Source organism: Pan troglodytes, chromosome 1 (genome assembly GCF_028858775.2).
Source record: "Pan troglodytes isolate AG18354 chromosome 1, NHGRI_mPanTro3-v2.0_pri, whole genome shotgun sequence".
Lineage (NCBI taxonomy): Eukaryota > Metazoa > Chordata > Mammalia > Primates > Hominidae > Pan > Pan troglodytes.
Genome location: NC_072398.2, coordinates 120,958,462 through 120,985,348, shown reverse-complemented (window position 1 = coordinate 120,985,348; position 26,887 = coordinate 120,958,462). Strand labels below are relative to the sequence as shown.

Genomic DNA, 26,887 nt, shown 5'->3' with positions numbered 1-26,887 from the left:
TTTCTCCCTTTACCCATCTCCCCAGGTGCTCATCACTATCCACAAGCACTGCAGAGTGGAAGCACCAGTTGGGCAGATTTACTAGGATGAGTGGCTGTTTTATTCACTGATGTATTTCCACTGCCCGGAACTGCTTCTGGCATATCGTAGGTATTCAATAAGTGTTCATTGAGTTAATAAGTCAATAGTCAATCAGGGGTGGGATACTATGGGTTTTGTCCCCTTGCCTACTACACTCCCTTTCTTACAATTACTGAGCTCAGTCATCCTGATGAACGGAAAGCAGGGGAGAGACCCCAAGGGACTTTGCCAGGACACGGACCAGATAGGACTTGAAAGTTATTCATTACATTAATATTCTGTGGTTCTTTCTTCCTCACTCCAGTTTCTGGCTGTCCCGGGTCTTCTCTTCCCAGTCACACTTGGGATATTTCTTTTCACTGCAGCAAACTCAAAGACAGCTAAACTCTGAAATACAAACATCAGTTTCGAGGAGCAGGGACTGGGCACAAAGGGGGTGCCAGTAAATGTGTGTTTCTGATTAACTCACCTCCCCTGCGTATCAGTACAGATCATCAAAGATCATTGTCATTTTGGTTTTCTGGCCTCATTAATAATGAGACTTTTGCTTGTAAAAATCCCTTGCATTGGCACTGAGCTTTTAACCTTTCCTGAGACACACATAGGCCCTTGTCTTGTTTTTCTCAGTTGAGCTAGGTACTGCCTGATCTGGAACTGGGAAGGTGCACAGGTGTCCAGGGCAGGTGTGTCATTCACCTTTCATTTCTGCCTCAAGATCTCTTTACATCATCCAGACAGGCATGGAGGCTGCCTGAAGCTGTAAAAAAGAAAAAAAAAAACCCAATGGGGATTAATATGAAGATGTAAAATAGGTTCTGGACTTAACAAAAACAAATGAATCTGGAAATTGCTCTTGGGATAGGGCCAGTAAAGTCCTGTTGGTGCCTACGTTTTGGGTATGGCAGCTTCTCAATCACTTAGCAAACATGTTCTCAGAGGCAGGCACTGTGGGAGCTATCAAGATGAAAAAGCACAATGCCGCCTGCAGGAGCTCAGGGTTAGGGAGGGGAGAGGAGACATATACACAGGCAAAGTCAAATTGTAATGGGTAGAATAAGAGTAGAAACAGGAGGGGGTCATGAGGCAGGACACAGGCATTTCCTATGTGGACCCCAGAGCAATGACGAGCAAAGGCTTTAACTAATGACTTTTCAGGGCCACCCACCCACTCCACATCCATAAAACATTTCGCGATGAACACAGCCAGAGCTACGGTTTCCTTCCATCCGGCACAAGAAGCGCTTCTCTGCCCAAGGCCACCCCGTCCCCCATTCCATCGCGGGGGCTTTGGTGGCTGGGACAGAGGCGGAGAGCATCAAGACCATGGGTGTCTTGGGCTACGTTGGGCCTCCGAGGCGCAGGATGCGGGGCGGGGTGGTCAGAAGGCCCCAACACGGTCCCTGGGAAAGGAGAGGGCAGCCTGATCTTCGCGACAGCGTCTCTACCCTCTTTCTTCCTTGGCCTTCCGTCAGCCGCAGTGAAACGGCAACAGTGCGACCAGCTTGGCGGGGAGGGGCGAGGGACGAAGCAAGAAGAGCCGGGCGGAGGTTACAGGTCAGGGGTCGAGAGCGCTTCGGTGTCAGCGGGCTGCGGTGGGAGGAGCTGCGGGCCCGGGGGAGGCGCGGAGCAGGGCTGAGGGGGGCGGGAGGGGCTGCCGGCGGAGGCGCGCAGGGGCGGCGCGCTGGGCTGGGCACTGGCGGCGAGGAGGTGACGCGCTTGGTTGGGGCTCGGCTCCGGGGAGGAAGACTGCGCTCGGTCGCCAGGGCCTGCAGTGAGCCGGGTCGGCCCCGCGCTGCGCCGCGCCCCGCCCACCCCGCCCCGCGAAGGGCGCGTCTGGGCGAGGCGGGGCCCCGGAGGAAAAGGCGCCACTGGGGCGTGGCGGCCGCTGCCAGCGCCGGAGGGAGACCATGAGCCCCTAGGGCCCCAGCCCGCCGGCGCCGAGGCGCCCCCTCCCCTATGCCACCTCGAGCCCGCCCCCTGCCGCGCGCGAGCCAAGGCCGGCGCCCCGCCCGGAGATGGGCAGACGCGTAGATGGCGTGGCTCCCAGCGCCGCCAGATCGCAGGAACCAGGCGCCGGGGCGTTGCGCTGAGGCTCCCTCTCCGCGCGGCCCGGGAAGCCTGCAGGTGTCCTTGGCCGCTCGGCCGCCGCCCCCGGTACACCTTCGCCAGTGCCCAGAGCCCGGCTCCCCAGAGCGGCCCCGCCCCCCAGGCTCGGCTCCGCGCAGGACGCCCCGTCTGAGGCACCCCCGCCCCAGCGCGGCCCCCGCATCGCTGCGCCCGGTCCGGCGCAGCTCCCAGCCGCGGACGCAGGACCCGAGGCTCGCTCCTGCGGGCGCGCTTGTTTTCCAGCTGCCGCCTCGCCCTGCGCAGCCCCCGCCCGCCCGGCCGCCGCGCTCTGCTCTGCCCCGCCTGCCTTCCTCGCCCGGCCCTGGATTTATGAATGGGGGGAAGAGGCCACATGCCGCCGCCGCCGCCTCGTGTTGACCGCAAGCAGCCCGGGCCCACGGAGCTCCAGCTGCCGTGAGAGTGTCGGCCTGGCCCCGGCAGCCGCTCGGAGGACTTGTTGCTGCTGCGCTGCCGCCGCTGCGGGGAAGCCGGCTATTCCGGGGCTTGGTGCGGTCTTGGAGCCGGAGGGTGGCCCGTGTGGGCGCGAGCGCCCCGAACCTTCGCGGTGCGCGTGGACTGTGCGCTTCCTCGTCTTTGGTCGGGGTGAAGGCGGGGGCGTGTCCCCGGCCCAGAGCGTTTGTGTGTCCCGTTGTAGCGGGGGACCGCGTGTGTGCTTGCTTCTACTTCCCCGGGTCCTCCCTCTCTCCGCCTCCCTCTCTCCGGAGCTTCCTGCCCTAACCCCAACCACCTGTGTACCGGAGAAATCCAACTCCTCCCGCTCCGCGTCCTAGGGGGATAGGCAGGGGCAGGGCCAAGCCGCAGAGGGGGCCGCCACCGCCTCCTGCCTCCTCTTCGTCTCCTCCCCCTCCCCCGTCTGACGGTGCCTCCTCGGGAAGGGTGTTTGGAGGGCAGCGGCCGCCCCAAGCCGGAGCCCCGCAGCGCTTCTTATGATCAGCTCGGTGTGTGTCTCCTCCTACCGCGGGCGCAAGTCGGGGAACAAGCCTCCGTCCAAAACATGTCTGAAGGAGGAGATGGCCAAGGGCGAGGCGTCGGAGAAGATCATCATCAACGTGGGCGGCACGCGACATGAGACCTACCGCAGCACCCTGCGCACCCTACCGGGAACCCGCCTCGCCTGGCTGGCCGACCCCGACGGCGGGGGCCGGCCCGAGACCGATGGCGGCGGTGTGGGCAGCAGCGGCAGCAGCGGCGGCGGGGGCTGCGAGTTCTTCTTCGACAGGCACCCGGGCGTCTTCGCCTACGTGCTCAACTACTACCGCACCGGCAAGCTGCACTGCCCCGCCGACGTGTGCGGGCCGCTCTTCGAAGAGGAGCTCACCTTCTGGGGCATCGACGAGACCGACGTGGAACCCTGCTGCTGGATGACCTACCGGCAGCACCGCGACGCCGAGGAGGCGCTCGACATCTTCGAGAGCCCGGACGGAGGTGGCAGCGGCGCGGGGCCCAGCGACGAGGCCGGCGACGATGAGCGGGAGCTGGCCCTGCAGCGACTGGGCCCCCACGAGGGAGGCGCGGGCCATGGCGCCGGGTCTGGGGGCTGCCGCGGCTGGCAGCCCCGCATGTGGGCGCTCTTCGAGGATCCCTACTCCTCCCGGGCCGCTAGGGTGAGTGGCAGGAGCCCGTGTCTCCCCATCTTGGGTCTGCAAGGGGTCCGTGGTGGGTGGTGGGTAGGGGCCGGGAGGAGCAGGGACCGAGCCTGACTTACCTTACCACCGCAGATTGTTCCCGCCTTCCTCTCAACCCCCCTCCGTGGCTCGCAGGGGAATTACACACTCCCACCCTCTCCCCTGCACGCTCCATCAGGAGATTGCACACACTTGACTTACTACTTGGACCCAGTCCCAGCTGCCTGCTTTGCCGCATCCCCTCCAGTGAGTGGGGTGCCCAGCTCAGCTCCTCCACCCCCTTCTTTGGTCTGCACAGGCTGCCCTATCTTCAGCTGCCCTCCACTCCACACAGGACTACGGTCCTGGAAGAGCTGGAATTTGGCCTTCTGATGGGGGCAGGCAGGGTTGAGAGGAAGGAAACTAGGGTGGGTTTTGTTAGATGCTTCCATGCCGTGCCACCTCATTTACATCCTCCCAGCAGCTCAGTGTGCTCACAACTATGCACTTCAGAGAGGAGGATATAGGCTTCAGCATCTTAAGCGCAGAAGAGGCAAAGCTGAGACCACAATCCGGCCTCCTTTCCAGGTTTAAGAAAGGCATTCTTTCTGCCAGGGAGGATACCATGCCCCTGAGGCTTCCTGCACACCTGGGATGTCCTGGCCTCAGCTGGGGTGAGAGGAGAATTAAACACGAAGGGCCTAGTGTTCTAGGCTCTGCAGGCTCCCACGGCCAGTGGCCAGCCACAGGCTTCCTGGTGATGATACCAGATTTTTGTTGCCGCTTCTTTTCTTTCTGCTGCAGCACAAACTGTCTTTCCAGAAAGCCCTGGTTCAGGTTACTGCTTGAAATGGGTGTATGAGGGAAGGGGGAAGCACAGGTTGATTTAGGCAAGACCTACCACCTCCTCCCCAAGTAAATCCAGTTTCCCTAACCCCTTTAGGTGAAAGGGGAGAACGAGCATAATGGTGCTTCCCCCATTATGCTTGGACAGCTAAAAAAAAAAAAAAAAAAAAAAAAAAAAAAATCCCTGAAGGATGGCTTTAGATTCTTTAAAGAAAGCAAACTCTGGGGGCTGGTGTCGGATCTCATGGTCAGCAGCCTAAAGCCTGGCTGGGGTCTGTCTGGGAGACAGGAAAGAGCAATGTATAACTTGTTAGGTCTGGGGACTGCTGCTTGCTGTGGAACCTGGTTGGTTCCTCCAGCATCCCAAATTGTCATGTTAATGAGTCTCAGAGCACCCTCCCTTTCCCAGCACCCCTGTGCTGGACTCCTTCCTAGTCATAGAAGAAGGCAGGATAGGGAATTGGGGAACAGGCCTGCAGGGAAAAGCCAGGCTGGCATAAATGCCAGGCCAGGGCAGATGCATCTTCTGCCTGGAAGAGAAGGGAGGAGCAGAGGTCTCAGGGGCCATGGCATACCGGGCTGGGGCTGCAGGCAGCCACGAGAAGGCAGGGATCTTTCTCAGGACTGACAACAAAGCTAGAGGCAACTGTCTGGGTTTCTTTCCTTGCAGCCCTGAGACTGGCTAAGAAGGTGAGGGCATAGTGATGCCCCTGGCCTGGGTCTGCTGTGAGTTCTACAGGCTTCTCATGTAGGTCACTAACCTTGCTAGTGTTAGCACTTGGCTGTCTGCATTAGGGGAGAGAGAGCAGGCACACATCATTCAGACTCTTTCAAAGTTGGGGGTCGGGGAGGAGAGACAGAGATAGAGATGGGGAAAGGGGACAAACCAGGGAAGCAGGGATGAGATGAGGTGGTTAGGGGAGCTAGGCCCTATTTCTGAGCATTCTGGGACTTCTGGGGCCTTTTCACCTGCTCTTCTTCCCCTCTGGAATTCCAGGTGGCACCCCACATATCATTGAGTTTATTTTCTTCCTAACTCACTGCTGAATGGCCAAGCCAGGGGGCCTCTTTGAGTAAGCTCAGAGCCTGGCCTGCCCCTGGAAGTCTTCCAGGAACCCAGGGTGCTTTGCCCCTTTGACATGGAATCACATCAGCCCAGGCATTCCAGCTGAGGTCTTGAAGTTTATGATGGAGCAAGGTTAATTCTTCCATTTAAACATTGAGAAAACCAGGATTCAGAGACATTAAGTTTCTTGCCAAAGACATTTAACTAATAGCAGAGCCAGGAAACCACCCCTAGTTTCCAGCCTTCTGGTTGTTCATCCTGATGTGAATATCTGGATGGAGCTCTGGCCAACACATGCACTAAAAGAGGACTTGCCTCCTGCTCAGGAGCCCAGGCAAAGGCAACCCTCACCTGCTCCCGGGACACACAAGTGGGAATACATAATTTTTACAAATTAATGAATAACTGCTCATTATTGAGCACCCCAGACAGATACATTGCTGTATATACTTTACGTTAATCTCTAATCCTCCCAATAAACTTAAAACCCGGTGATTATCCCCGTTTAATAGATTGAGGCTGTGAGAAGGTAAACAACTTGCCTGAGATCACACAGCCAGATAGTGGCCAGGCTTTGAATCAAAGCCAGAGTCCCTGACTCCCAAGCCCTTGCTCTTGTGATTATAACACCTTCTTTCCACTGAACTAGGCTGTTTTTGAGGCAGAGAGCTTGTTTCTTACTGTAGCCTGAGAAATGTCCTTCTGAGGTTCTGTACCTCCTGTGGATGGCATCAGAAAACCCAGGGGCAGATGGAGACGTCAGAAGGAAGACTTACTGTATTACCCCTCCAGGCCTGAGGGTACTATGCCATGCGGGGAGTTCTGGGGCTGCACTTTCCCCGCTCCATTTGCCCCTGGCTTGTCACACTGTCCCATCCTTCCCAGCCCTGTTCCCCCGGGTATATGTGCTACCTTCCCTCACTCACAGCTACCTCCTCCCTGGAAGGGCCCGCAGCACTGTGGGGTGGTGGGCGAAGAGGGAGAGAGGAGCAGTGCTCTGCCCTGAGGCGTCCTTTCGCACACAGCAACCTGGTCATTTGAGTAGTGCATTATGACAGGAGCAAAACGATACAAATGGAAAGTGAACTGAGCTGATTATGAGAGCCTGTTGCCTAGCTACAGGCCTGGCCCAAGGAGCTGTTCCGCTCAGGCAGGCTCCTGGACTGGGATGCTCACCCCTGCTCCACTGTGCTGGGCCCATGGGCAGCTGCTGCTGTGGTTCCGTTTCTGTGGCCTGAGCTGGGAACAGGCATGAGGGGCAGGGCAGAATGAAGGCTCACCATGGAGACTTCACAGCCTCAGGGGGCCCAGTGGAGGTTTGGCAGCATCCGAAACTTTAGAAACCTGCACCTTCTTTTCTGAGAGCAGACAAGAGGCCTGGAGAATGGGGCCAGGATGCCCTTCCCCTACCCTAGTCTCCAAGGTCTCCAGGGCAGGGCTGGCTTTAGCTCAGCTATCAGCCTTATTAAGGATTACAGTTCCTCTCCTTTGGCTAAATCAGCACATTCTTCCTGTGATGTTTCCCTTTTGAGTAGAGGAGGGGGCCCACAGGAACTCCCTGCTCCAGGAAGGCAGCTCCAGCAGGGTCTTCCCCTTTGTTAAGTGTCAGTTACTATGTGGGAGGCTTGGCCTGTGCTTTCTGCTACTACTCATCTGGCCTAGGTGAGGCAGGTATTGTTAACATCTGTGTATCAGTATACAGATAAGGAAACAGGCCTGGTGGGGCTTTCTCAAGGTCGCACCACTTGTGGTAGAACTAGGATCCACACCTAGGTCACATCAATCTAAGTCTGTGCTCCTCCTATGGCCTCTGGCTCCTGCCCAGAGAGGATCTCTGGTTTCCAGAGGGTGGCCCCTCACTGGAGAGCTTCTTCCTCCACTCTGCTCTTATCTGTTCCTTTACTTCTCACTCCCTAGAATTGGTCAAGTCTAACTTCTCTTCTCACTGTGGGATTTCCATAGGAAAAATGAAGGGAGGCATGGCTGGGAGAAAAGACTAAGGGAAGCTCCCTGGCCCAGGCAGAGCATGAAACCAAGGCCTTCTAGGAAAGGAGCAGAGCTGCATTCCTGCCTGCCCGCTTCTGAAGTTCCCTGGCTTCTCTGGTCTGGGCATTGCCTGGGGGACAGGTCAGTGATCACGACAGGCTTTGAAGTGAGGGCCAGGACTCACTGATGCTGTGCCCTCTGAGCTAGGGTGAGCCAGGAACCTGAGCCCAGGAGGGCGGTACCCTGGCTTTCTGAGCTCCCCAGGAGGGCAGTGCCAAGCCTGCCCGGGGCAGCCCCTCCACCTCCTTCCTGAGGAGCAGGCAGGGGCCGGGCTGAAGGCTGCAGGACTCCCTGCAGACCCTGCCCGCAGGGCAACCTCCCAGTTTCCTCTTGGGTTTGTTTTCTTCTCTTGTTCTGAACAGATCAACATTTGTCTCTGAACATCTTGTCTCTGAATGCTGAGGTGTTTCTGGTTGTCACATTAGGGGTGGGGTGTGGAGTAGGGGAAGGGGAGAAAATAAACGAGCTATTTTGGAGACTTGGGGGAAGAGCAGGCAGGCAGGAGCAGAGCCAGGCAGCTTGGCCTTGAGGGTAGGAGACCCTGGGCCCTTCACCCCCACCCATGGGCAGTGTCAGCCTCGGATGCTGGGCACCAGAGCTCTGTGCAACCCTCATTCCCTGTGCGTAACTGACTTGCCATGACCTCTGGCCCTGCTCCCTGCTGGAACTTTCTTCAGGCTAAGGGGTGGTCACCTGGCCCCTAGCAAGGGTCCTTATCAGGAAGTGGACCTGGCTCACTCTGGAGGGCAGCAGAGGTCCTAGGGCCCCAGTACCTAGAGGTATTACTGGGCATATACCCTTGTCACTTTGTCCCAGTCAGTGGAGCTGATGACCTCTTCTTCTGACAGGCTCATCAGGACCAGGAGAGAGAGCAGGGGGTCACCTTGGCCCCAGTCATTCAGAAAACACTTACTGCGTACTTACCATACACATGTGGGGTTCTAGAAATCCAAAGATGAGTCAGAGGGGGCCCCTGCTCCTGACAAAAGCCAAGTCGGGTAGAGTAAGTGGCAGTCAAGGGAAATTAGGTGACAAGAAATGGCAACAGTAATACAAGACGGATCATGAGAGGTGCCACAGGAGTCATAAGAAAATAAAGTTCAATAGGAAGTGAGAGGAGGAATCAATAAATCCCACCTCTATGTGGGATGAGGTGTAGGAGGTGTTCAGAGAGGCTTCCACAAGGAAATAGAAGTTGAATTGGGTGGGCCTTGTAGGATACTGACTTAGTGCCTTAAATAATTTTTTCAAAGAGGCACATTATAAATACATACATAAATAAATAAAATTTCCATGTGGGTAGAGCTAAACCATATGCAGCGTTAGGGAAAGGGGGAATTTTCTGGTCAGGTGACCAGCTCAAGCAGAGCTTGGACAGCGTGGGGCCTGGGTGGGCAATAACCAGGAATTCCATTTGACTGAATAGTGGGTTCTTGGATAGTGATCCGGGCTAGACTGAATTCCTTCTGGGGTAGGGACTCATCCGTTCTGGGCAACCCAGAGGCCCTGAGAGGCCCCAAGTGCTGGCTCATCGGAGGGTGAGCATAGGTAGAGGTGGGTTCTGGACACTGGGACCAGAAGGTCCTGGCTCAGCATGGGGTGGGGGCAGGGCCAGGTCCTGTTCCTAGGGGCACCCATGGAGGGGAGACGAGGGGATGTTTCTCTACTGGGACCTAGGCCTTAGTGCGGGCCCTCAGCCAGGAGCCAGGGATAGCTCAGAGATGCTTTGTTTGGCAGACCCTCTCATTTCCTGCCTCTTACCCCCAGGACTGCCCCACTGTCTTCCAGCACTGCCTGGGCACGAGGATCTTGCTTCCCTGGAAGGCTCAGTCCCTCAGTCCCTCACCCCATCCCCACAGATCTTACTCTGCCAGTGTCTTTGGCTGTGTTCTCAATTTTCCCTTCTCCTACACTTCATCCTTAATATAGGTTTTTGGGCCTGAGTCTCCTTATGTTTATCTGTCCATCTGTCTCCCTGGCCCTTCTTCCTGGGCTCTCCTCCCCTGCCCCCGCTGATTGTATGCAGTTCCCAATGATTGGTGTCTGTCACCTCTCCCCTCGACCCAGCCCGTGCCAGATTCCTGGAATGCTCTAGGCTTTGTGCTGAGTTTTACAAGTATCATTTCTTTGCATCCTCAAAACAACTGTACCAGGTAGATACTACCCTCATCCCCTCAAACATAGCAAGCAGATTGTAGCCTCAGGACCTTTGCACTACTCATCCCTTCTGCCTCGAACTCTCTGGTTCTTCGTATGACTCACTCCTTCACTCTTCAGGGCTGTTCAGGTGTCACCTTGTCATTAAGGCCTTACCTGACCTCTCTATTGGAAACAACTCCCCTATCCTCCCACCCGTTATCTCCTTTTTCTCTTTATTTTTTTTCCTAACCCTTAGATCACCTGACATACTGTGTATTTTGCTTGTTTATTTGTTAAAGTCGGCCTCCACTAGAATGTAAGGTCCCAGGGGCAAGGGTGGTTGTCTGGTATTTTCCCAAACACGGTGTCTTGTACTTGGTAGGCGCTCCCTTTTCCATTTTATAAATGAAGACCTTAAGGCTTGGAGAGGTTAAGGAACTCATGTAGGTCTCATATGCAGTCAGTAGCAGAGCCCAACTTGAACCCAGAAGTGTGTGGCTTTACATTTCTAGGGACAGTCCTACAGTGGGGTTGGTGGAGGAGGCTGGTAATAGGGCTGAACAACTGGGCCTTTGGAGAGGGGTGAGTTTTCAACAGGACACAGGAGCCCAGGGGGCGCTTAGAGGACGGGAGCCTGCTGTCCAGGGTGCTGAGACCCTCCTGCATCCTCCCAGCAGGAGAGGAGCTGCCCCTGGTGGAGCCAGTTCACCGGCAGTTTTCTACTTGGGAAGTTTTGCCTTCCAGCAGAATCCATGCCCTTTGTAGTGGAAAGAACTAGCAGCTTCAGCCATGAAAATCAGGACAAGCACTCCTCCCTGGGCCTCAGTTTCTTCATCTGTAAAACAGCAGAAATGGAGTTGAACTGGATAACTTTCTCAGTCTCTGTTTTTCACTTCTAAAAAGCAAAGATTCTGTGGTATTTTGGCTCCAGATTCGGCTCACCTTCAAAAGCTGCACACAGAGGACCCTAACCCTCCTCAACTCTTATCTCCATTTTATGGAGCACCTATTGGGTGCCAGGCATTTACCATGTAGAAGCTCATTTAATCCTACCGTAACACTGTGAAGGGGGTACTAGTACTGTCCCCATTTTATATAGAGGAAACAGGTGCAGAAGTTACCATTCATTTACCTGGTTGAGTGGCAGGGCCAGGATGAGGAATCCCAGAAGTCTAAACCCGGGCCCAAGGCTTCTAGTGTAGGGTTCCTTAGCTGTTCTCTGCCCTTAGTCTGTCAGCACAGGGGCCCATGAGAGGGAGGCTCGGATCTCCACTGCCAGCTCTGTAGGATGGCAGGATGGTCCAGTGGGGAATGAATAGAAGGCTCAAGGCTGAGGCTTTGGCCTCTAAGCAGGGTGGTGTTGCTGCAACCACCTCTTCTTCCCTTGGCCCCCTTTAGTGCTAGGAAGCCCTAGTCAAGGGAGCGGTGTATCCCTGCCCACAGAGGGGAAGGCCTGGTGAAAAGCACCATTTGCAAGCAGGGTCAACCACTTATGAAATAATTCAGTTTGGGGAGCAACATAGGGCAGAAAGGAATAATTTGGGCCCTGAAGGGGAACCTGTAACCTCAGGACCCACCTGGAGCAAGGTGCCACAGCTCAGGCCGCATCTCTGTCTCCTTGGGGAGTGAGGGCTTCTTGGGGCCTGCTGAGTGCCTGCTGCCCCAGCCCTGGAGAGGCCACAGTGGAGATTGAGGCCCCACCAAGGTTTCAACAAAGGAGGAGGGGATTATACCTACCTGCTCGGTCAGAGGGGCCAATTGGAAAGAGCTTTGAGCTGAGAGTCAGGAGACTTGGCCTCAGTGTGATCCTGAGCAAATCATCTGCCCTCTCTTGTGCCTCTATTTCACTTAAAAAATGGGCACACATGACCACTCTTTAGCTCCCCTCCTCTTCTTGGGGTGGAGGTGAGGGGTAGCAGTTAATAGTAGATGGAACAGTTCTGTGTTTTGAAAAAAAAGCAAAGGTGAATGGACAGACAGGAATCTAGGGGGTTGTTCCCTAATCCAGGATGTGGCTGGTGCCCGCGGGGCCTGAAGGACTCTCTTGCCTGCTGCAGAATGAGCCCATGGTGGTGGCAGTTGAGGAGGGTAGCAAGGCAGGCTCCCTGGCCCTGCTATGAGAGGATGGCCAGGGCCATGCCGCCCTCCCTCCCTCCCTCCCTCCCTCTGCTCACCCTCTTGGCAGCTCTTCCTGAACTTGTTTTTCCAAGTCACTAATTAACTTCACGCTCAGTCTCCCAGGTGGGCCTACTCTCCTGGCTAACTTTTCCTCAGAGAGCCAGCTTCTGCTTCCCATGGTTCCTGGCAGAATTGGGATATGCTGTCCCTGCCCCTTACCTCAACCACTCTGTTTTTCAGGAGAGAGGGTGGTGCCAGGACTGGATTCCTGGCATGGCCACGGCCACGGACAGGCACTTTTGCCAGCCCACCTAGGGATGGCCTTGGAGAGCCCACAGGCTGGAGCCATTTACTTACTGCCCATATCAGCCTGCATTGACTTGGCAGCCCCTTTCTCAGAGGAGGAAGAATGAGGCTAGAAAAGGAACTTAAATTTACCTTCACTGGGGAGAAGCAAGCAGGAAAAACTCCAGCAGTGTCATAAAATTGGGAAAGTGTGTCTGTGTAATTGTTATTACACATGCATTTCATCTCCATTCACCCCCTGGACCTAGCCTTCTCCTTCCATGCTGTTTCTGATCAACCCATCCAAGTTAAAGCGCGAATGAGGTACAGTGAGGTGTGTGATGGGGGACCTGTCCTAAGCCTGAGGCACACTTTCCCACGGGTGAAATAGCAGTCATCAGGGAGCTAACTGGGAACAGGATCAGTGATTCAGAGATGGCTTTCCCAGGCCTGTGAATTGACCCTGCCTGGGAGGTGGTGAAAACATTGTGGTATGACGAAAAGGTACAGCCTTTGAAGTTAAACAGTTCTGAGTTCAAATCTGGTTTTCATCCCTTCTAGGCTGTGTGACCTTAAGCAAGTGTGTAACGTCTCTGATGTTCAGTTCATCCTGCATAAAATGGGATGATGAGGCGTGCCTCACAGGGTCATTGGGAGGATTGAAGGCGATTGAAGCATATACAGAGTGCTTAACAGTACCAGGCACAGAAGAGACAGCTGATAACTGTTCATTCCCAGATTTTCCCCCTCAAACTTGCTCCTGCTCCAGAAGCCCTGGAGGTGCTGCTGCTTGCTTCATTTTCTCAGGTCCCCTTGTATTCTTCATTGGTGTTTTGCAGTACTAAGAACAAGGTATGCCCTCCCCATCCCAGTGCAGACTCCCAGGGAGGAAAACCTCTCTGAGTCCTCACTGGACAGGGGACGGGCACATGCCAGTGCCTGTCCACACAGCCAGGTGGAAGTCAGGGTAGGTCAGGCAGGCATGGGGATTACCAAATGGTACCATGAGGCCACAGACCTCCCTTACCCACCTATTTAGGCTCAGCCGTCTGGTCAAGGAGGAAGCCCAGTCCAGCCATCGTGCAGGACAGGCGGCAGCAGGAGGCATGAGACTGGACCCCATCAGTGGGCATCCTGACAGTGGTGGATGGCACGTCATGAATAACACATGAAGCCTCCATAATTGGTGTTATTACACATGCATTTCATCTCCATTCATAATGATTGGACACTTAAACCCAGCCGCCGTTCCTCTGCCGAGTGCTGCTGTCATCCTTCTAGCCGAGATCCCAGCAGCTGTCGAGATCAGCCCCTGCCACTCTGATGCTGATGCATGTGGTTCCTTTTTCTTTGGAGCTCAGAGTTCCAGGAAATGTCAGTTTGTGGGAAGGAGTGAGACTGGTTCTTCTGACCAGACCACCCTCTCAACTGCCATGGTGCATGTTGTCTGCCTTTAGGGGCTTCCTCACCATCTAGGCAGTCAGCGGGGACATCCTAAGGTGAGAGGCAGGAGAAGAGACTATGGGTAATAGGCTCAGCCAGCAGAAAGTGGTCCAGGGTCATTCCTTGCAGCAACCTGCCTCGGAGCATTCCTTCATACAGTGGACTTCAAACTAGTGTGCATTAGGATTACTTAGAAGGTTTGTTAAAACATTGCTGGATCTTACCCTTGGCATTTCTCACTCAGTAGCTTTAGGTCAAGTTTGAAATTTGCGTTTCTAACCAAAGGACCAGAGACCTAATGCTTCTGGTCCAGGACCATACTTTGAGGACTGTTGCCTTAAAGCCCAGTTACTGCAACTGTGGTGCATGGACAGAGCCTCACCTGAGTGCTTATTACAAATGCAGAATCACAGGACCTGCCCCAAGCCTCTGGATCAGGAATGCATTGTAACAAGATTCCCATGGCAGCTTGAGAAGCCTTAAAATGCAGATAGGTCAGAGGTGGGCAGAGCTATCAAAGGCAGGTCTAGCAGCTGTAGATCCCTGACCAGTGTTTCCAGCCAAGAACAGCTTATATCTTTTGTGACAAAGATTGGGAAACATTGCCTGAGAGCCCCCAAGCATATGGATAAAGACCCTCTGAGGAGGGACTTCCAGCCCTGACTCCGTACGTTAATCCCACCTCTCACTCTGGAATGCCCTTCCTGGTAACCTTCATGCAGAAGTCCACGTCCCCAGCTGGGCCCATCCATCCCTGTCTGACAGCTGCCCCCTGCTCTCCTCCCCTGCCCATAGGTAGTGGCCTTTGCCTCTCTCTTCTTCATCCTGGTCTCCATCACCACTTTCTGCCTGGAGACCCATGAGGCCTTTAATATCGACCGCAACGTGACAGAGATCCTCCGCGTAGGGAACATCACCAGCGTGCACTTCCGGCGGGAGGTAGAGACAGAGCCCATCCTGACCTACATCGAGGGCGTATGTGTGCTGTGGTTCACACTGGAGTTCCTGGTGCGCATCGTGTGCTGCCCCGACACGCTGGACTTCGTCAAGAACCTGCTCAACATCATCGACTTTGTGGCCATCCTGCCCTTCTACCTGGAGGTGGGGCTGAGCGGCCTGTCATCCAAGGCGGCCCGTGACGTGCTGGGCTTCCTGCGCGTGGTGCGCTTCGTGCGCATCCTGCGTATCTTCAAGCTCACACGCCACTTCGTGGGGCTACGCGTGCTGGGCCACACCCTGAGGGCCAGCACCAATGAGTTCCTGCTGCTTATCATCTTCCTGGCCCTGGGTGTGCTCATCTTTGCCACCATGATCTACTACGCTGAGCGCATTGGGGCCAGGCCCTCCGACCCTCGGGGTAATGACCACACCGACTTCAAGAACATCCCAATTGGCTTCTGGTGGGCTGTGGTCACCATGACGACACTGGGCTACGGAGACATGTACCCCAAGACGTGGTCAGGCATGCTGGTAGGGGCACTGTGTGCGCTGGCTGGCGTGCTCACCATCGCCATGCCGGTGCCTGTCATCGTCAACAACTTCGGCATGTACTACTCCCTGGCCATGGCCAAGCAGAAGCTGCCCAAGAAACGGAAGAAGCACGTGCCACGGCCGGCCCAGCTGGAGTCACCCATGTACTGCAAGTCTGAGGAGACCTCCCCCCGGGACAGCACCTACAGTGATACCAGCCCCCCTGCCCGGGAAGAGGGTATGATCGAGAGGAAACGGGCAGGTGAGATTAGGGGTTGGGAAGGAAAATCCCTTTTCCCCCAGTGGCCTAGGGAGTTTCCAAATGGACCTCAGCCCTTGGGATTTGGCATGTGTTTTGTGTGGGGCTTCCCTAAGCATAAGATGTGCCTTTATGAGGGCAAAGTGTTGAGGCCGAATTTCTCTATCCTCTGGCTGGGTCTTCGATAGCTTCCCGAACATCAGATCTTTGGAGTGAGTATTCCACCCAGGGCAGGGTGTGATGGGCAGTACATGGGGCTGTATATTAGATGCCCTGGTTTTAAATCCAATCTTGGCCACTGTGCTGTGTGCCCTGAGGCCAGTCACTCACCCTCTCTAGGCACCTGTAAAATGGGAATAATATCATATCCTACTCTCAAGACTTTGAGAGACCCAAATGAATGACAGATATGAAAGTACTTTGGGAAGTCAGAACCACATTACAAATGTCAGGTACTGTCAATATTAGCCAATGAGCAGGGCAGCTGTTCTTCCAAGGTACATCAACACATGAATCACTTCTTTGCAAACGTTCGAGTCTGGTATCTTGGCCTAATAAATGTGATAATGTAATAGCAGTGGGAGGCTGCCTTCTGTTCAGCACAAGCTAGATTTGAGTCCTGGGCTCAGGGTTTGACATGGGATGGAAAGGAACTGAGGAAGGAGTGGCCCAGACAGTGTTGGGAAGGGGAGGAACATGGAAGAAACTGATATCTGTGCCCTGGAAGGGGAGAGCCTGGGCATCTGAATCCTGTCCCTCAAGGATGGGAAAGGCCATCCCAAGAAAGCTCATCTCCACCCCTGAATCAGGAGTTGGGAAATGGAAAACAGCTTAATCCCCAACAATGTGAACTTAGGTTGGAGAGAGGGAAAGGCATCCTGACTGTTATGTGTAGGCTGGGCTCCTGGGAAAGGTATGGAATTCCTGGTATGGGGAGCTGGATTGGAGCCAGGAGACTAAGGCTAAGCTCTGGGGCAAAGTGGGACTGACCCTGCAGGAGAGGCGCCTAGCTTGGGACACTCACCTATGGCCTTTGGCATGTGCCTATCATACATGCCCGGGTCCACTCATTCCCTGGGGTCATGTCAGGGGCCTGGGTCTTCCAAAGGCCTTGATAGAATAGCATCCATCAGGCTTCCCATTTCTCCCCCACCAAAGCGGCACTGCTTCCTAATTTGTGAATATTAATCTCCTGGGGAATTTCAGCTGCACTCTGAGGCCCATTCAGGGTATAAAGAGAATCCCAGTATTAAAATGTAGAAGTCCTTAGGTCAGCTCCTCAAGGTACACTTAACTGTGGCCCTATCAGCTTTGCCCTCAGCCTGACCCTGACAGCAGCCACAGTAAGGGCATGCCTGGCCAATGGCAGGGCCACTGTCTTCAGATAGAGTAGCACCCCCTTCTCCAGATCCAAGGGCCCAGCTTCACCTGTGCTACTGCCTGACAGAGGCAAGGGGTGGGGACTAAGCCCACAGCACTTGGGAGCTGCGTCGGAGCTTTTCTCATGGTATCCTCCCCAGACAAAGGTCAGCCCTAATTGCAGAGGGCTCTAGGTCTTTTGGGCACAGGACTCTGGCCTAGATGCCTAGTGAACAAGAATTACTGTCATCCAGGGAGAAAGCATAGACGCCACTTTATAGGTTTAACCCTTGCCGTGCCACCCCTCCCCCCTAGCAAGCCAGGTATTCTCCACGGGAAAGCAGACTCATCCAAGAGTCAGCCTGAGCCAGACCCAAGGAGGAAGTAGAGTCTGTGGACTGCTTTGGGCTGATCTCCTGGGGCAGCCGTCAGCAGGCAGATTTGGGGAGTCACTGCTGTAGGGCATCTGCACTGTGGCTTCATCCCTGAGGAGAGACCCTAAGCTGAGGCTGGAAGGGAAGTCAGTCTTCACACCAAGTGTAGCATCCCTGCCTTTTGCCCTCTGCTCCCCGGCTCTGGCAATGCTGCCTCCCAGGTAGATGCTAGGCCCCTCCTGAGGTTGAGGAAGTAACACTCTGGGTCTGGGAGACCCCAGATGACCCATGAGCAAGGCTCAGGTGGCCCCTCATGCAGCCTCCTTTCTGTGTGCCCCCTTCAGACTCTAAGCAGAATGGCGATGCCAACGCAGTGCTGTCTGATGAGGAGGGAGCTGGCCTCACCCAACCCCTGGCCTCCTCCCCCACCCCCGAGGAGCGCCGGGCCCTGCGACGCTCCACCACTCGAGACAGAAACAAGAAGGCAGCTGCCTGCTTCCTGCTCAGCGCTGGGGACTATGCCTGCGCCGATGGTAGTGTCCGGAAAGGTATGGCTTCCCAAGCTGGACAGGTGGGGAGCCCCCACAGAGCTGAGTCTCCTGAGTCCCCCCCAAGAGCCTGAGGTCCCCCCCTCCCCTGAGACCGTGGCCGCCATCTCCTCTGCCTTGGATGCACTCCCACTTTTAGAATGGGTACCTGATCTCCCAGTCCCTGGATTAGAAAGGTCTTCTCCATCTCAGAAGGGCACACGGCTCCCATCCAGCTGCCCATGGGAAAGAGCAGCGCTAGAGGGTTGAGGGTGCACAAGGCCAGGGTCCCTGCCCCGTGCTTCCATTGCATCTCTTTTTCTACCTCTGGTTCCCGCTGCTGCCTTCAGGCCCCATTCCACAGGGTCACTGCCAGCCTCTCCCTAGGCCTCCCTTAAACACAGCTAAGGCTTCCCAAGTAGGTCACCCCTCGAGGTGCCAACAACGTTCAAGAGTCAGGGAGCCCCACACAGGCCCTGCATCCTCCCATCCTGCGCCAGGGGTCCTGGAGCACAGGATGGGCAGACTTCCATCTGCAAGCACCTAGAGGGTGACTGTCCTCTTGAGGCAGTGCCAGAGATGACCAAGGGGTGGGATAGGTGGGCAGGAAGAGTGGGTCCCATCTGAGGAATGTTCTGAGTATTTGGAGAGAGAGGGAGCAGCCCATCCTCTGCTTGTCGGAAAAGGCTGAAATTCCATCCCCAGGCCCCAAGCCTGCGGCAAGGCAAGGGCAGAGGTTGGGCTGTGGAGCTAGGGATTCCTGGCCTCGGAAAGGGGGTAGGAATGATCAAGGATGGTGGAGGGCCCATGGTGGCTGAGAACCAGGGGTCTTAGGACCAGGCCCTCCTACCCAGTTTTCGATCACTTATTCGTCTCTCTTGCCCTGTCCCTGTTACCTAACCTCACTCAATGTTCTACCTATTTCTAGAATAAACCCTGACTCCCTCCAAAACAGAGCTCTTCCCCAGGTTCTCTGCCACTTCTTAACCAGCTGGATTTCCCATCCCCCACTTCCCTCTGTCCCCAAACCCCAGACCCAAACTAGGTTGAGTGAGGAAGGGGCAGTGGCAGCTACAGGAATAGCCTGTGATGCCTCTGTCCCTCTGAAGATGTCCCAATGTCCCGTGGCCGGCCAGCCCATGCAGGCTCTGTGGGCACCTTCTAGTTTCTTTCCCAGACCTTTCAGTACCACTCTTCCCATGGAAGCCCCAGGCCACCCTGAACCTAACCAGCCCCTGAGAGGTGTGTGTCCAGCTTTGTTGGGCATGTATTCTGTGGACTGGCAGAAATGGGAATAGTGATCTGGTGCCTAGAAGGAAGTGGTCCAGCAACCCCAGCAAAAGGCAGCAGATGGAGGGTGCTCAGACCTCTACCCTCGCCTGTGTTCCTTTGTTCACCCCCGTGTCCTATCCTTGGGCCCTGGATTTGGCCTTCTCTCCCGCCTACCATCCCAAACAGGCAGTGGCTTCCACTGTGTCCTTGTTCAGGCCCAAAGCCTTGGTCTGGCTGGACCATGCTAAGCAGACAGTCTAGAACGAGCGGTCCCTGTGTAGGACTCGAGCACACAGAGCTGAGTGCCACGCATACCTGCTTTCCTCCCTGGGCTGTGAGGGGCTCAGTGGAAATAGGTGTGGAAGAGGCCATGAGGGTACCAGTCAGGAGGGACCACGAGGTACTGGGAGTGGACTGCACCTGGGGAAGGAGTTTCACGGGCACGTGCATGGGGCAGGGGAGCCAGCATCTCACCATCCAATATCCCTGCGGTGCCTGTGGGGCCTGTCCGCTCTATTTTCAAGATGCCTCCACACTGCTTCTTGGCAACAGGCGTGTAGCTCAGCCAATTAGAGTGACCTTCGAGAGGGAACAGGTGGGTTGCTGGGAAACAGGCCCTGCTAAGCAAGCGTGGCAATTAACATTGCCAAACTCCCAATGCACACTCGGCAACTTTCTCCACGCCGTACCGTGCCACACTTCTCCACACTCAGGTTATGCTTAAGACCAGGAGTGAGTGGGTCTGGGCCTCCTCCACACAGGCTCATGTATCAGAGTGTCAGTTCCCTGGGAGGATGGTGGCAGGTGCTAATTAGGGCTTCTTAGAGTCAAGAAGGCTGATGCTGGAGGCTGTGGGGTCTTTGTCTAGCTGGGCTATCAAGGAGCTGGTGGGGAGCTTACCTGGGGGCAGGACAGGACAAAAGTCAGCTGGGTGTGGGGCCCTGGAGTCTGTCCTCAGGAGCCCAGGAGACCTGAGGCCAGGGAGAGTCAAGGAGGGCCAGGCCCCTCCACACCAGCCCAGGGCCACCCGCCCTACAGTGTCTCCTGGAGTGTGGACCCTGTGGAGCTGCGCCCACTGACCCATGTGCCTTTTCTTCACCAAGGCTGTGGAAAGTCCCGGAGTCTAAACAACATAGTTGGAGCAGCTGGAACCAGCCTGGGGCTGTCTCCACTGGCATCGTGATACAGCTCGCCCTACCCTCTGAAAAAGTTCCTGCTCACCCCCTTCCACCCCCTCACCGGCCCACCCCCTGGTCAATCTGCCCCTTAGCTGCACCTTCCCCTCTGGGCACACGCGCACAAACAGGCACCCTTCCATGCCCTCAGCGCTCACTCCCCAGGGCCCACGCGGGCAGCAGGAGGGAGCAGAGGGGAGTAGTCAGGACAGAGGAGAACTTAGGCCCCCGAGCCTGTCCTCTATAGCTCCCAGCTTCCCAAAAGGTTCAGCTCTGGAACCGGAGAGCAAAGGGGAAAGCAATCCCAGAGCTTCTCCCCATATTGGCCTCTTCCTGGGCTGTAGGTGCACACCCCGGACCTGTCTTTTGGCCTTGCCTCCCTCTCGGGGTCCCACCAGGGCCAGTCTCAGCCACCAGGCGTTTATGTGTGCACAGAGCGCCTGGGGCCAGTCAGCCTTGCTGGGGAGCCACGCCTATGTTAATATTTTTAATCACTGTGAATGTATTTCCATTCCTCATAGCCTTTAACCAGTAGCCGAACAGCCTGTCTGTCTGTCTGTCTGTCCACCCCACACCCAGACCAGCAAGGAACCCAGGCTGTTATGTCGGGCATCTCTGCTGATGTAAAGGTGGTTTGACTCCTTGGAAGAGCAGTGCCTATGGGCAGTGCTGCCCTGGGAGAAGAGGCCTGATGTTTTCTATCCCTGGCTTGGGGCGCAGGTAGGGGTCCCTAGCGTTGTAGCCTCAGGCTTGGTGCAGGCCGTGGGCGGGCTGCCTAGGCGAGGGAGGCCCTTCCCTCAGGAAGCCTCTGCCCAGATTCAGTGGTGACTCCCACTGGCGGCACCTGGTGTCCCTTCTGCGCCCCGAGCTGCAGCATCGCTCTCCACGCTGCTTCCTCTGCTTCTGCGACAGTTTTTCTTCCCTCTCCCTCAAACTCCCAGCCCTGCCTCTGAGTCACCTGCCGTTCCCACCCAGCCTCTGCGCTCTGTATTCCTGCCAGAACCGGAGACTCATCTAATTTCTATAATTAAGTGTATTCATTTACCTAACGAGCCCAGGAGCACAACAGGTTTGTGAGTCACTGGGTGAGCAGGGGTACACCTTGCGCAGGGGCAGCTGAGGGGAAGTGTGGGGACAGAAGCCATCTTGCCCCCACCTGCTCCTGCCACTCCCGGGAAGGGGGCCCTCCACAGCCTGAGGAACAAGGTTGCCTCAGCCAAGACGTTTCCTCTTTCACCTGATGGGAATTAGACCTGACAGCAGAGCCGTGCGCCTGGCAATTTTTAGAGTCAGATTATGCAATTTTGCAGAGAGAATGACTAAGTAAGGTCCAGATCTGCTCCTTCCATGGTCGGCAAAGATAGGATGGCAGGGCAGCGTCGGGGATGGGCAGAGGCTGGGAAATCTGAGGCTCCCCAAAAGGCGGACTGGGCAGAGCAAATTATTGCATGGGGTTGGGGGTGTTGTGTAAAGCCTGTGCCCGGAGTGTCCCCATCTCGGCACCTCCCTCAGTCTTGGGCAGACACAGAAATGTCCTTCTGGAAAGGTCTGTTCAGAGTGGACACTGGGATACCCCCACCCTGCAGTGGTTTGTGGGGCCTGCCTCCCACTTGCTCTCAGAATGAAGTGACCTGACCCATAAGAAGTGAGAAGAGGGGATGTGGGGGCCTCCATGCAACTGCCCTTCAGGAGGGAGCAGGCCCTTGAAGTGACAGGGATGGGGAAGCCTGTGGAACACGATGGAGATGCGAGGGCCCCTCCCCCAACAGCGAGAGGGCTCCCTGGCATGGAGGGCCTGGGCTCTGACAGGGACACAACGAGCCGGGTGTGCAGGTTCACAGGGATGCCACCACTGTTTTCTCCTCTGACTTGCCTTTCTGGTTCAGGGAACCGAGGCCGCTATTTCTGTGGCAGCCCTCAAGTTGTCAGGAGCCCAAGTTTCCACGGCACCCACCGCCTCCTTCCCTCTCTTCCCTCCCACAGGGCTGGGCCTGCTCATGGCACCCCTACGGTGGGCACAGATGTCCCTGGGCGACAAGATGCAGCATTGCCAGGCTGGAGCCCTAATGCCTCGGGGAGCTGGCTCCCACACATCCCTCCTGGCTCTCTGGCTTCATCTGGGAGAGATAGAACCCAGATAGCAGGAGGGCTGAGTAGACTGCCCTTACAACCTCTCAGCACCTCTGGGCCTGCCCAGGGCCCTGGGAAAGGGCAGGGTGAGCCCAGGCATTTGCAGAACCCCTGCATACCAGGCACTGCCACAGGAAGTGGCTGCCTGTACAGGCGTCAGGCTCACCCAGGCCTTGAGCCTCCCTCCTTGAGAGAAGGCTCTCTCCCACCCACCATCCGAGAGTAGAGTTTGTTTTCCTTGGGCTAGACTTGGACCTGCACCCACTACTTTGCTGTCAGACGCCTTTCACCTGCAGCTGGAGCTCAGCCCCTTCCCACAGAACTGGGAGGCAGTCTGGGTAGGAGTTCACAACCTCACCTTCCAGTCTGTAGCAGGGTTACTGGCAACCTAGAGACCAATTTTCAGGGCTTCTGAGAGGTAGAACCAGAGGGGAGGGCACTGCAACCTAGAAGCTGGCTGACAGGAGCCAGAGGGGAGGCCATGGACTGGCTGCAGGGCCCAGGCTGCCCTTTCACAGAGCTTCCTGGGAGAGGAGGGCCTGCTCTGCTCTGGCCACTGTCACCCTCTGAAATCCCTCCCCCACCCCTGGTGGGTCAAATAGGTAAGAATCCAGGATGAGATTCCTAGGAAGACCCCTCCCCAACTCTCAGAGGTCCCTGAGGATGGAGAGTCCATGGAAGCCAGTGGAAAAGCAATCTAAGGCCATTATCTCGGTATGGGCTGCTCTGCTCCCTGGCTTCTGGGACACTTGACAGCCTTGCTGTGACTCCTTCTGTCTCATCCTAGACCCATCCTAGACCCCTCAGTAGCCCAGGCATTCTCACCAGTGCATCTTAGGGCCTAATTGCCTACTGGGAGCCCAGAGGCACTCCCCTGTCCCCTAATGAGTGGGGATCAGTGGCAGGTGTTGCTTAAGTTACGCAGACAGGAGTACAGGGCAAGACCACAGCTCTGTCTGCGTGTCCTCAGAAATGGGGCTCTGAAGAACCCTGAACTCCTCTGATTTCAAGGATAGTACTCAGAGGCCCAGAACACTTGTAGGCAAAGGGGCAGTGTTTAAGGAGGTGGCTAGGGCATACAGTCTTAAGAAGATGGAAACAGCATCACCCCAAGATGAGGACACCCCTTCCCTAGAAAGGTGATGGAGGCACCCCGAAGCCCAGGATGGAAGCTGTGAGGTCTGGATGCCACATCTGCACTCCACCTTGACAGGAGGCCTAGCCCTAGACCTCAGACCTGAGAGCTGCAGGGGTTGTCCCAGCGGGTCTGGAACTCCCACCTCCACTGTTGACCCAGATCTGCAGCTGGGACAGCAGTACTCCTGCCTGCCCTACCTGTGCTCCCACTGGTAAGGTAGGGGAAGGAAAGGCCCAGGTGGTAGATATCCCAGGCTGAGGATGGGATCCCAAAAGGGCTCTCTGAGGGGTTGGGTTTCTCAATAAGGTACTATTTCCTGACCTTCTCTCCTGAGACAGGCACATTCGTCCTCCGTGACCTTCCCCTTCAGCATTCACCTGAGGCTGCATGCCCTCCAACTGCTGGGACTCTGTTCCTGCCACATTGAGGAAGGGGGCTGGGCACGACATGGCATCACACTCAGGAGCCTTCTTCACCAGCTCCTTGGGACAATGGAATATCCCAGGGTGGTGACAGCAGATGGAGCTACTTGGGGGAGAGCTCAAGTTGGTCAGGCAACAGCTGGGGTGATGGCCTGTGAGCCACAGGCCACATCAGGAACTTTCCCCACTGCCTCCATGCAAGGCTGCAGAGCTATGGTCCCTTTCTCCACTGCACTGGAGCTTTGAAGACCTAAGAGGCTAGTGGTTCCTGGAGCTAGTGGTTACCTGAACAGGTATGGCGATGAGCTACAACATCACCTGAGTCACCAGAGTTGGGTTGGCAGAGGGGTGAAGGGTTCACCCCATTCCCTGACCCATCCATGCTCTTCCTGGCCTTTTAGCCCTGGGTTCCTCATGCCTTCCAGCTCTGCTCCTGGCCTACTCCTTAGCCCACACCCTGTGGGTCAGCAGCTGGCTTCCTTCTAACATCTCATTCTTTGTTTCTCCCTTTCTTTTGCTGAACTCCCTGTCTCCCCAACCCCAGAAGGCAATGTTGAGCCGAAAGCGTGCGTCCCAGTGTCTCACACCTGTGCTCTTTAAACACAGAGACCTGCCAAGACGCCCTCTCGTCCAACTATGCCCAGGCTGAAGTCCTCACCCTCTCTTAAGGCGGCACCAACGTGAGAGAGACAGGCAGACAGACAGAAAGCCAGAGGCTTAGGGAAACTCTGGAACCCAGACAAGAATCTTTTCGCTGGGAAAGACTCAGATATCCTTGTTTGCACAGGACTGGTGGAAAATCTCCCATGCGACCCTCGGGGCCCAGAGCCATCTGGGTCTGATGTTCTGTTCCATTGTACATTGAAGAGATATATATGCACATATAGTATCTATATTCATACATACTATACTCTTGTGTGTAGTGCACGTGCTATTGGTGGTTTGTCTTCTTTGTTAGGCTGTGTCTCCCTAAGCCCTTGCCCCACCCAGAGTTTCCCATCCCCTTCACTGATATCTGTTGTTTCTGCTGACTGTGTGGGTGGAATGTCCCAAGAAAAGTGCATCTGGGAATTGCCAGTCCAGCTGGGTAGTCCCAGGCTCCTGTCTTGGGGATGTTTCCCCTGTCAGCAAGTAACCTGGTGAAGTCTATTGAAGGCCAGACTGCCCCCTAGGGTCACTGCTTCACTAGCCCCACCCCACCCCAGATTGGGGTTCTACCTCCCACCCCACATCCTCGTTGTGGGGGGACTTCCAGGGGCTCCTCTGCAGCCTCCTCCACTCCTTCCTCCACCCCATCTATGTCCTTGACTTAGGGGGGCATTTTGTCTTTTTTAAATTTGATTTTGTTCTGTCTCCTTTGTCTGTTTGTTGTCAAAGATGCTGCTGGGGCAGACGGGCAGGGAAAGGATCTGTCTGCCCATCTGGCCCAGGGGGTCCAAGAAGGGAAGCCTTGGGCAAGAGGAGACCAGTTGCAATACTGTACTTCCTGGCCAGTGGCCAGAGGATGCGTGCAATAGCAGAGGCCAGGTGACCCCTTCAGCCTTGGCCTCTGCCCCTCCCTTGGCCCTCCCTCCCTGCTTCTCCCTGGTGTTGGTCAGTCCTTTTCTAAAGCTGTCCCCTCGTGTGTGTCTGGGGCATGCCCAGGCTGGGCCCTGTGCCCTGTCTGCATGCCTCCAACTGTCATGCTGTGCTCGATCCCCAATAAAGACATCTGGAGCATCCTGCTGCTCCTGCTGTGTGAGCACCTGCCTCTGCCTCTCCTTTCTGGCTCTGTGTCTATTGGGACCTCCTGGGGCTCTCACCCCTGACACCTGAGGAGTGCACACACTCAGCATAACCCCACTCCAGCAGGAATCATCAGTGTGGCCTGACCCCTGCGTTTTACAGGGATAGACTAGTGCTCAGAGAGGACAAGTCATCTGCCCAAAGCCACACAAAGAGGACTAACCCAGGACCCCGAGTCCCAAACAGTGTTCTAATATCCACTGCTGTCCCCAAGCCCCTGCCATAACATGGAAGAAAAGACTGTTCTTTGTTTAAGGAATTCCACTGCATTCCGTTTGTGCAGGGGGCCTCCCCTCCTCCCTGCAATTGTACCAGTTCTAAATCGGCCAAGACCCTGGGGATGCCAAAGTTATTGGCTGGATGGCTGATGAACTGAGGCCAACTAGAGACTGGTGGCACAACTGGGGACCACTTAGGGATGGAGAGTGAACACATCCTGGGCCTGGATAGGACGGGGAGATGGTGAGTGATGGTCAGACGTGGCCCTTGGCTCTCACTGTTGTTATCCCTCTCACGTTCACATAGGGGCACACGCAGGGCCAGCTTCATGGGTGTGCAACCTCTGCAGCCACTCAGAAGGGCCCCATGCTGGGTTTAATGCTTGGCTGTCACCATCATGAAATTAATAATGGTTGAACAGGGGCCCTGCGTTTCCATCTTGCACCAGGCTCTGGCGGGTCTGGTTGCCTGCTTGCCTCTCCTTATTCTTGTCTTACTCCTCACTCTTACTCTGGGCATCTGTGTAGGACCATAGGGGCCTCAATTCAAAGTCTTGCTTTGCTGCTTGCTAGCTGGGTAACTTGGGGGTGACTCACCGAAATGGTTTCCCTGTTTGTTAGGGAATAATGATGGCCCCTGTTTCAGAGACAGAGTGAAGAGCCTGGCCTGGTGTCACGTGTCTACCTGTGACATGACATATAGTAGCGGCACAGTGTCAGCTCCCTCCCTGCCCTGTTCCTGTCACTCTCAGACTTTTCTCCACAGACTTCTGAGATCTCCATGTCCAGCTGCACCAAAAAAGGACAAGAACACACCCGGGAGCTGTCTTGGGCAGTGTAGAACAGCAGGGTGAGGACGGAATGGCCGAGGAGAGGGAAGAAGCCAGGGGAAGCCTGTTCCTGAAGTGTAAGGAAAGATCGGGCTTGGAGCCTGGGCCAGCCGAGGCAAGGGGGTGGCAGGCAGCCAGTGTCAATTAAAGATAAAATTTCTCCTCCGGTAGTG

At 55.7% G+C, this 26,887-nt stretch overlaps 1 protein-coding gene across 7 annotated transcripts in view; it reads left to right on the top strand.

Moving 5' to 3' along the window:
* Positions 1–1,947: 1,947 nt before the first annotated feature.
* KCNC4 (potassium voltage-gated channel subfamily C member 4) overlaps positions 1,948–26,887 on the top strand; it is a 38,362-nt gene continuing 13,422 nt past the window's right edge. The window contains exons 1-5 of one of the 7 annotated variants that reach the window (XR_010152874.1): positions 1,948–3,812; positions 14,551–15,487; positions 17,562–17,765; positions 23,798–24,174; positions 24,488–25,622. Coding sequence is in view for 6 of the 7 variants with exons in the window: in XM_001163681.6 (XP_001163681.3) it covers positions 3,135–3,812; positions 14,551–15,487; positions 17,562–17,765; positions 23,798–23,886 (1,908 nt within the window). In the remaining variant the exon portion in view is untranslated. Of the gene's footprint in view, positions 3,813–14,550; positions 15,488–17,561; positions 17,766–20,119; positions 25,623–26,887 lie in introns of those variants that run through there. The other 6 variants (XM_513651.7, XM_009429751.4, XM_001163681.6 and 3 more) reach the window with 6 other exon arrangements.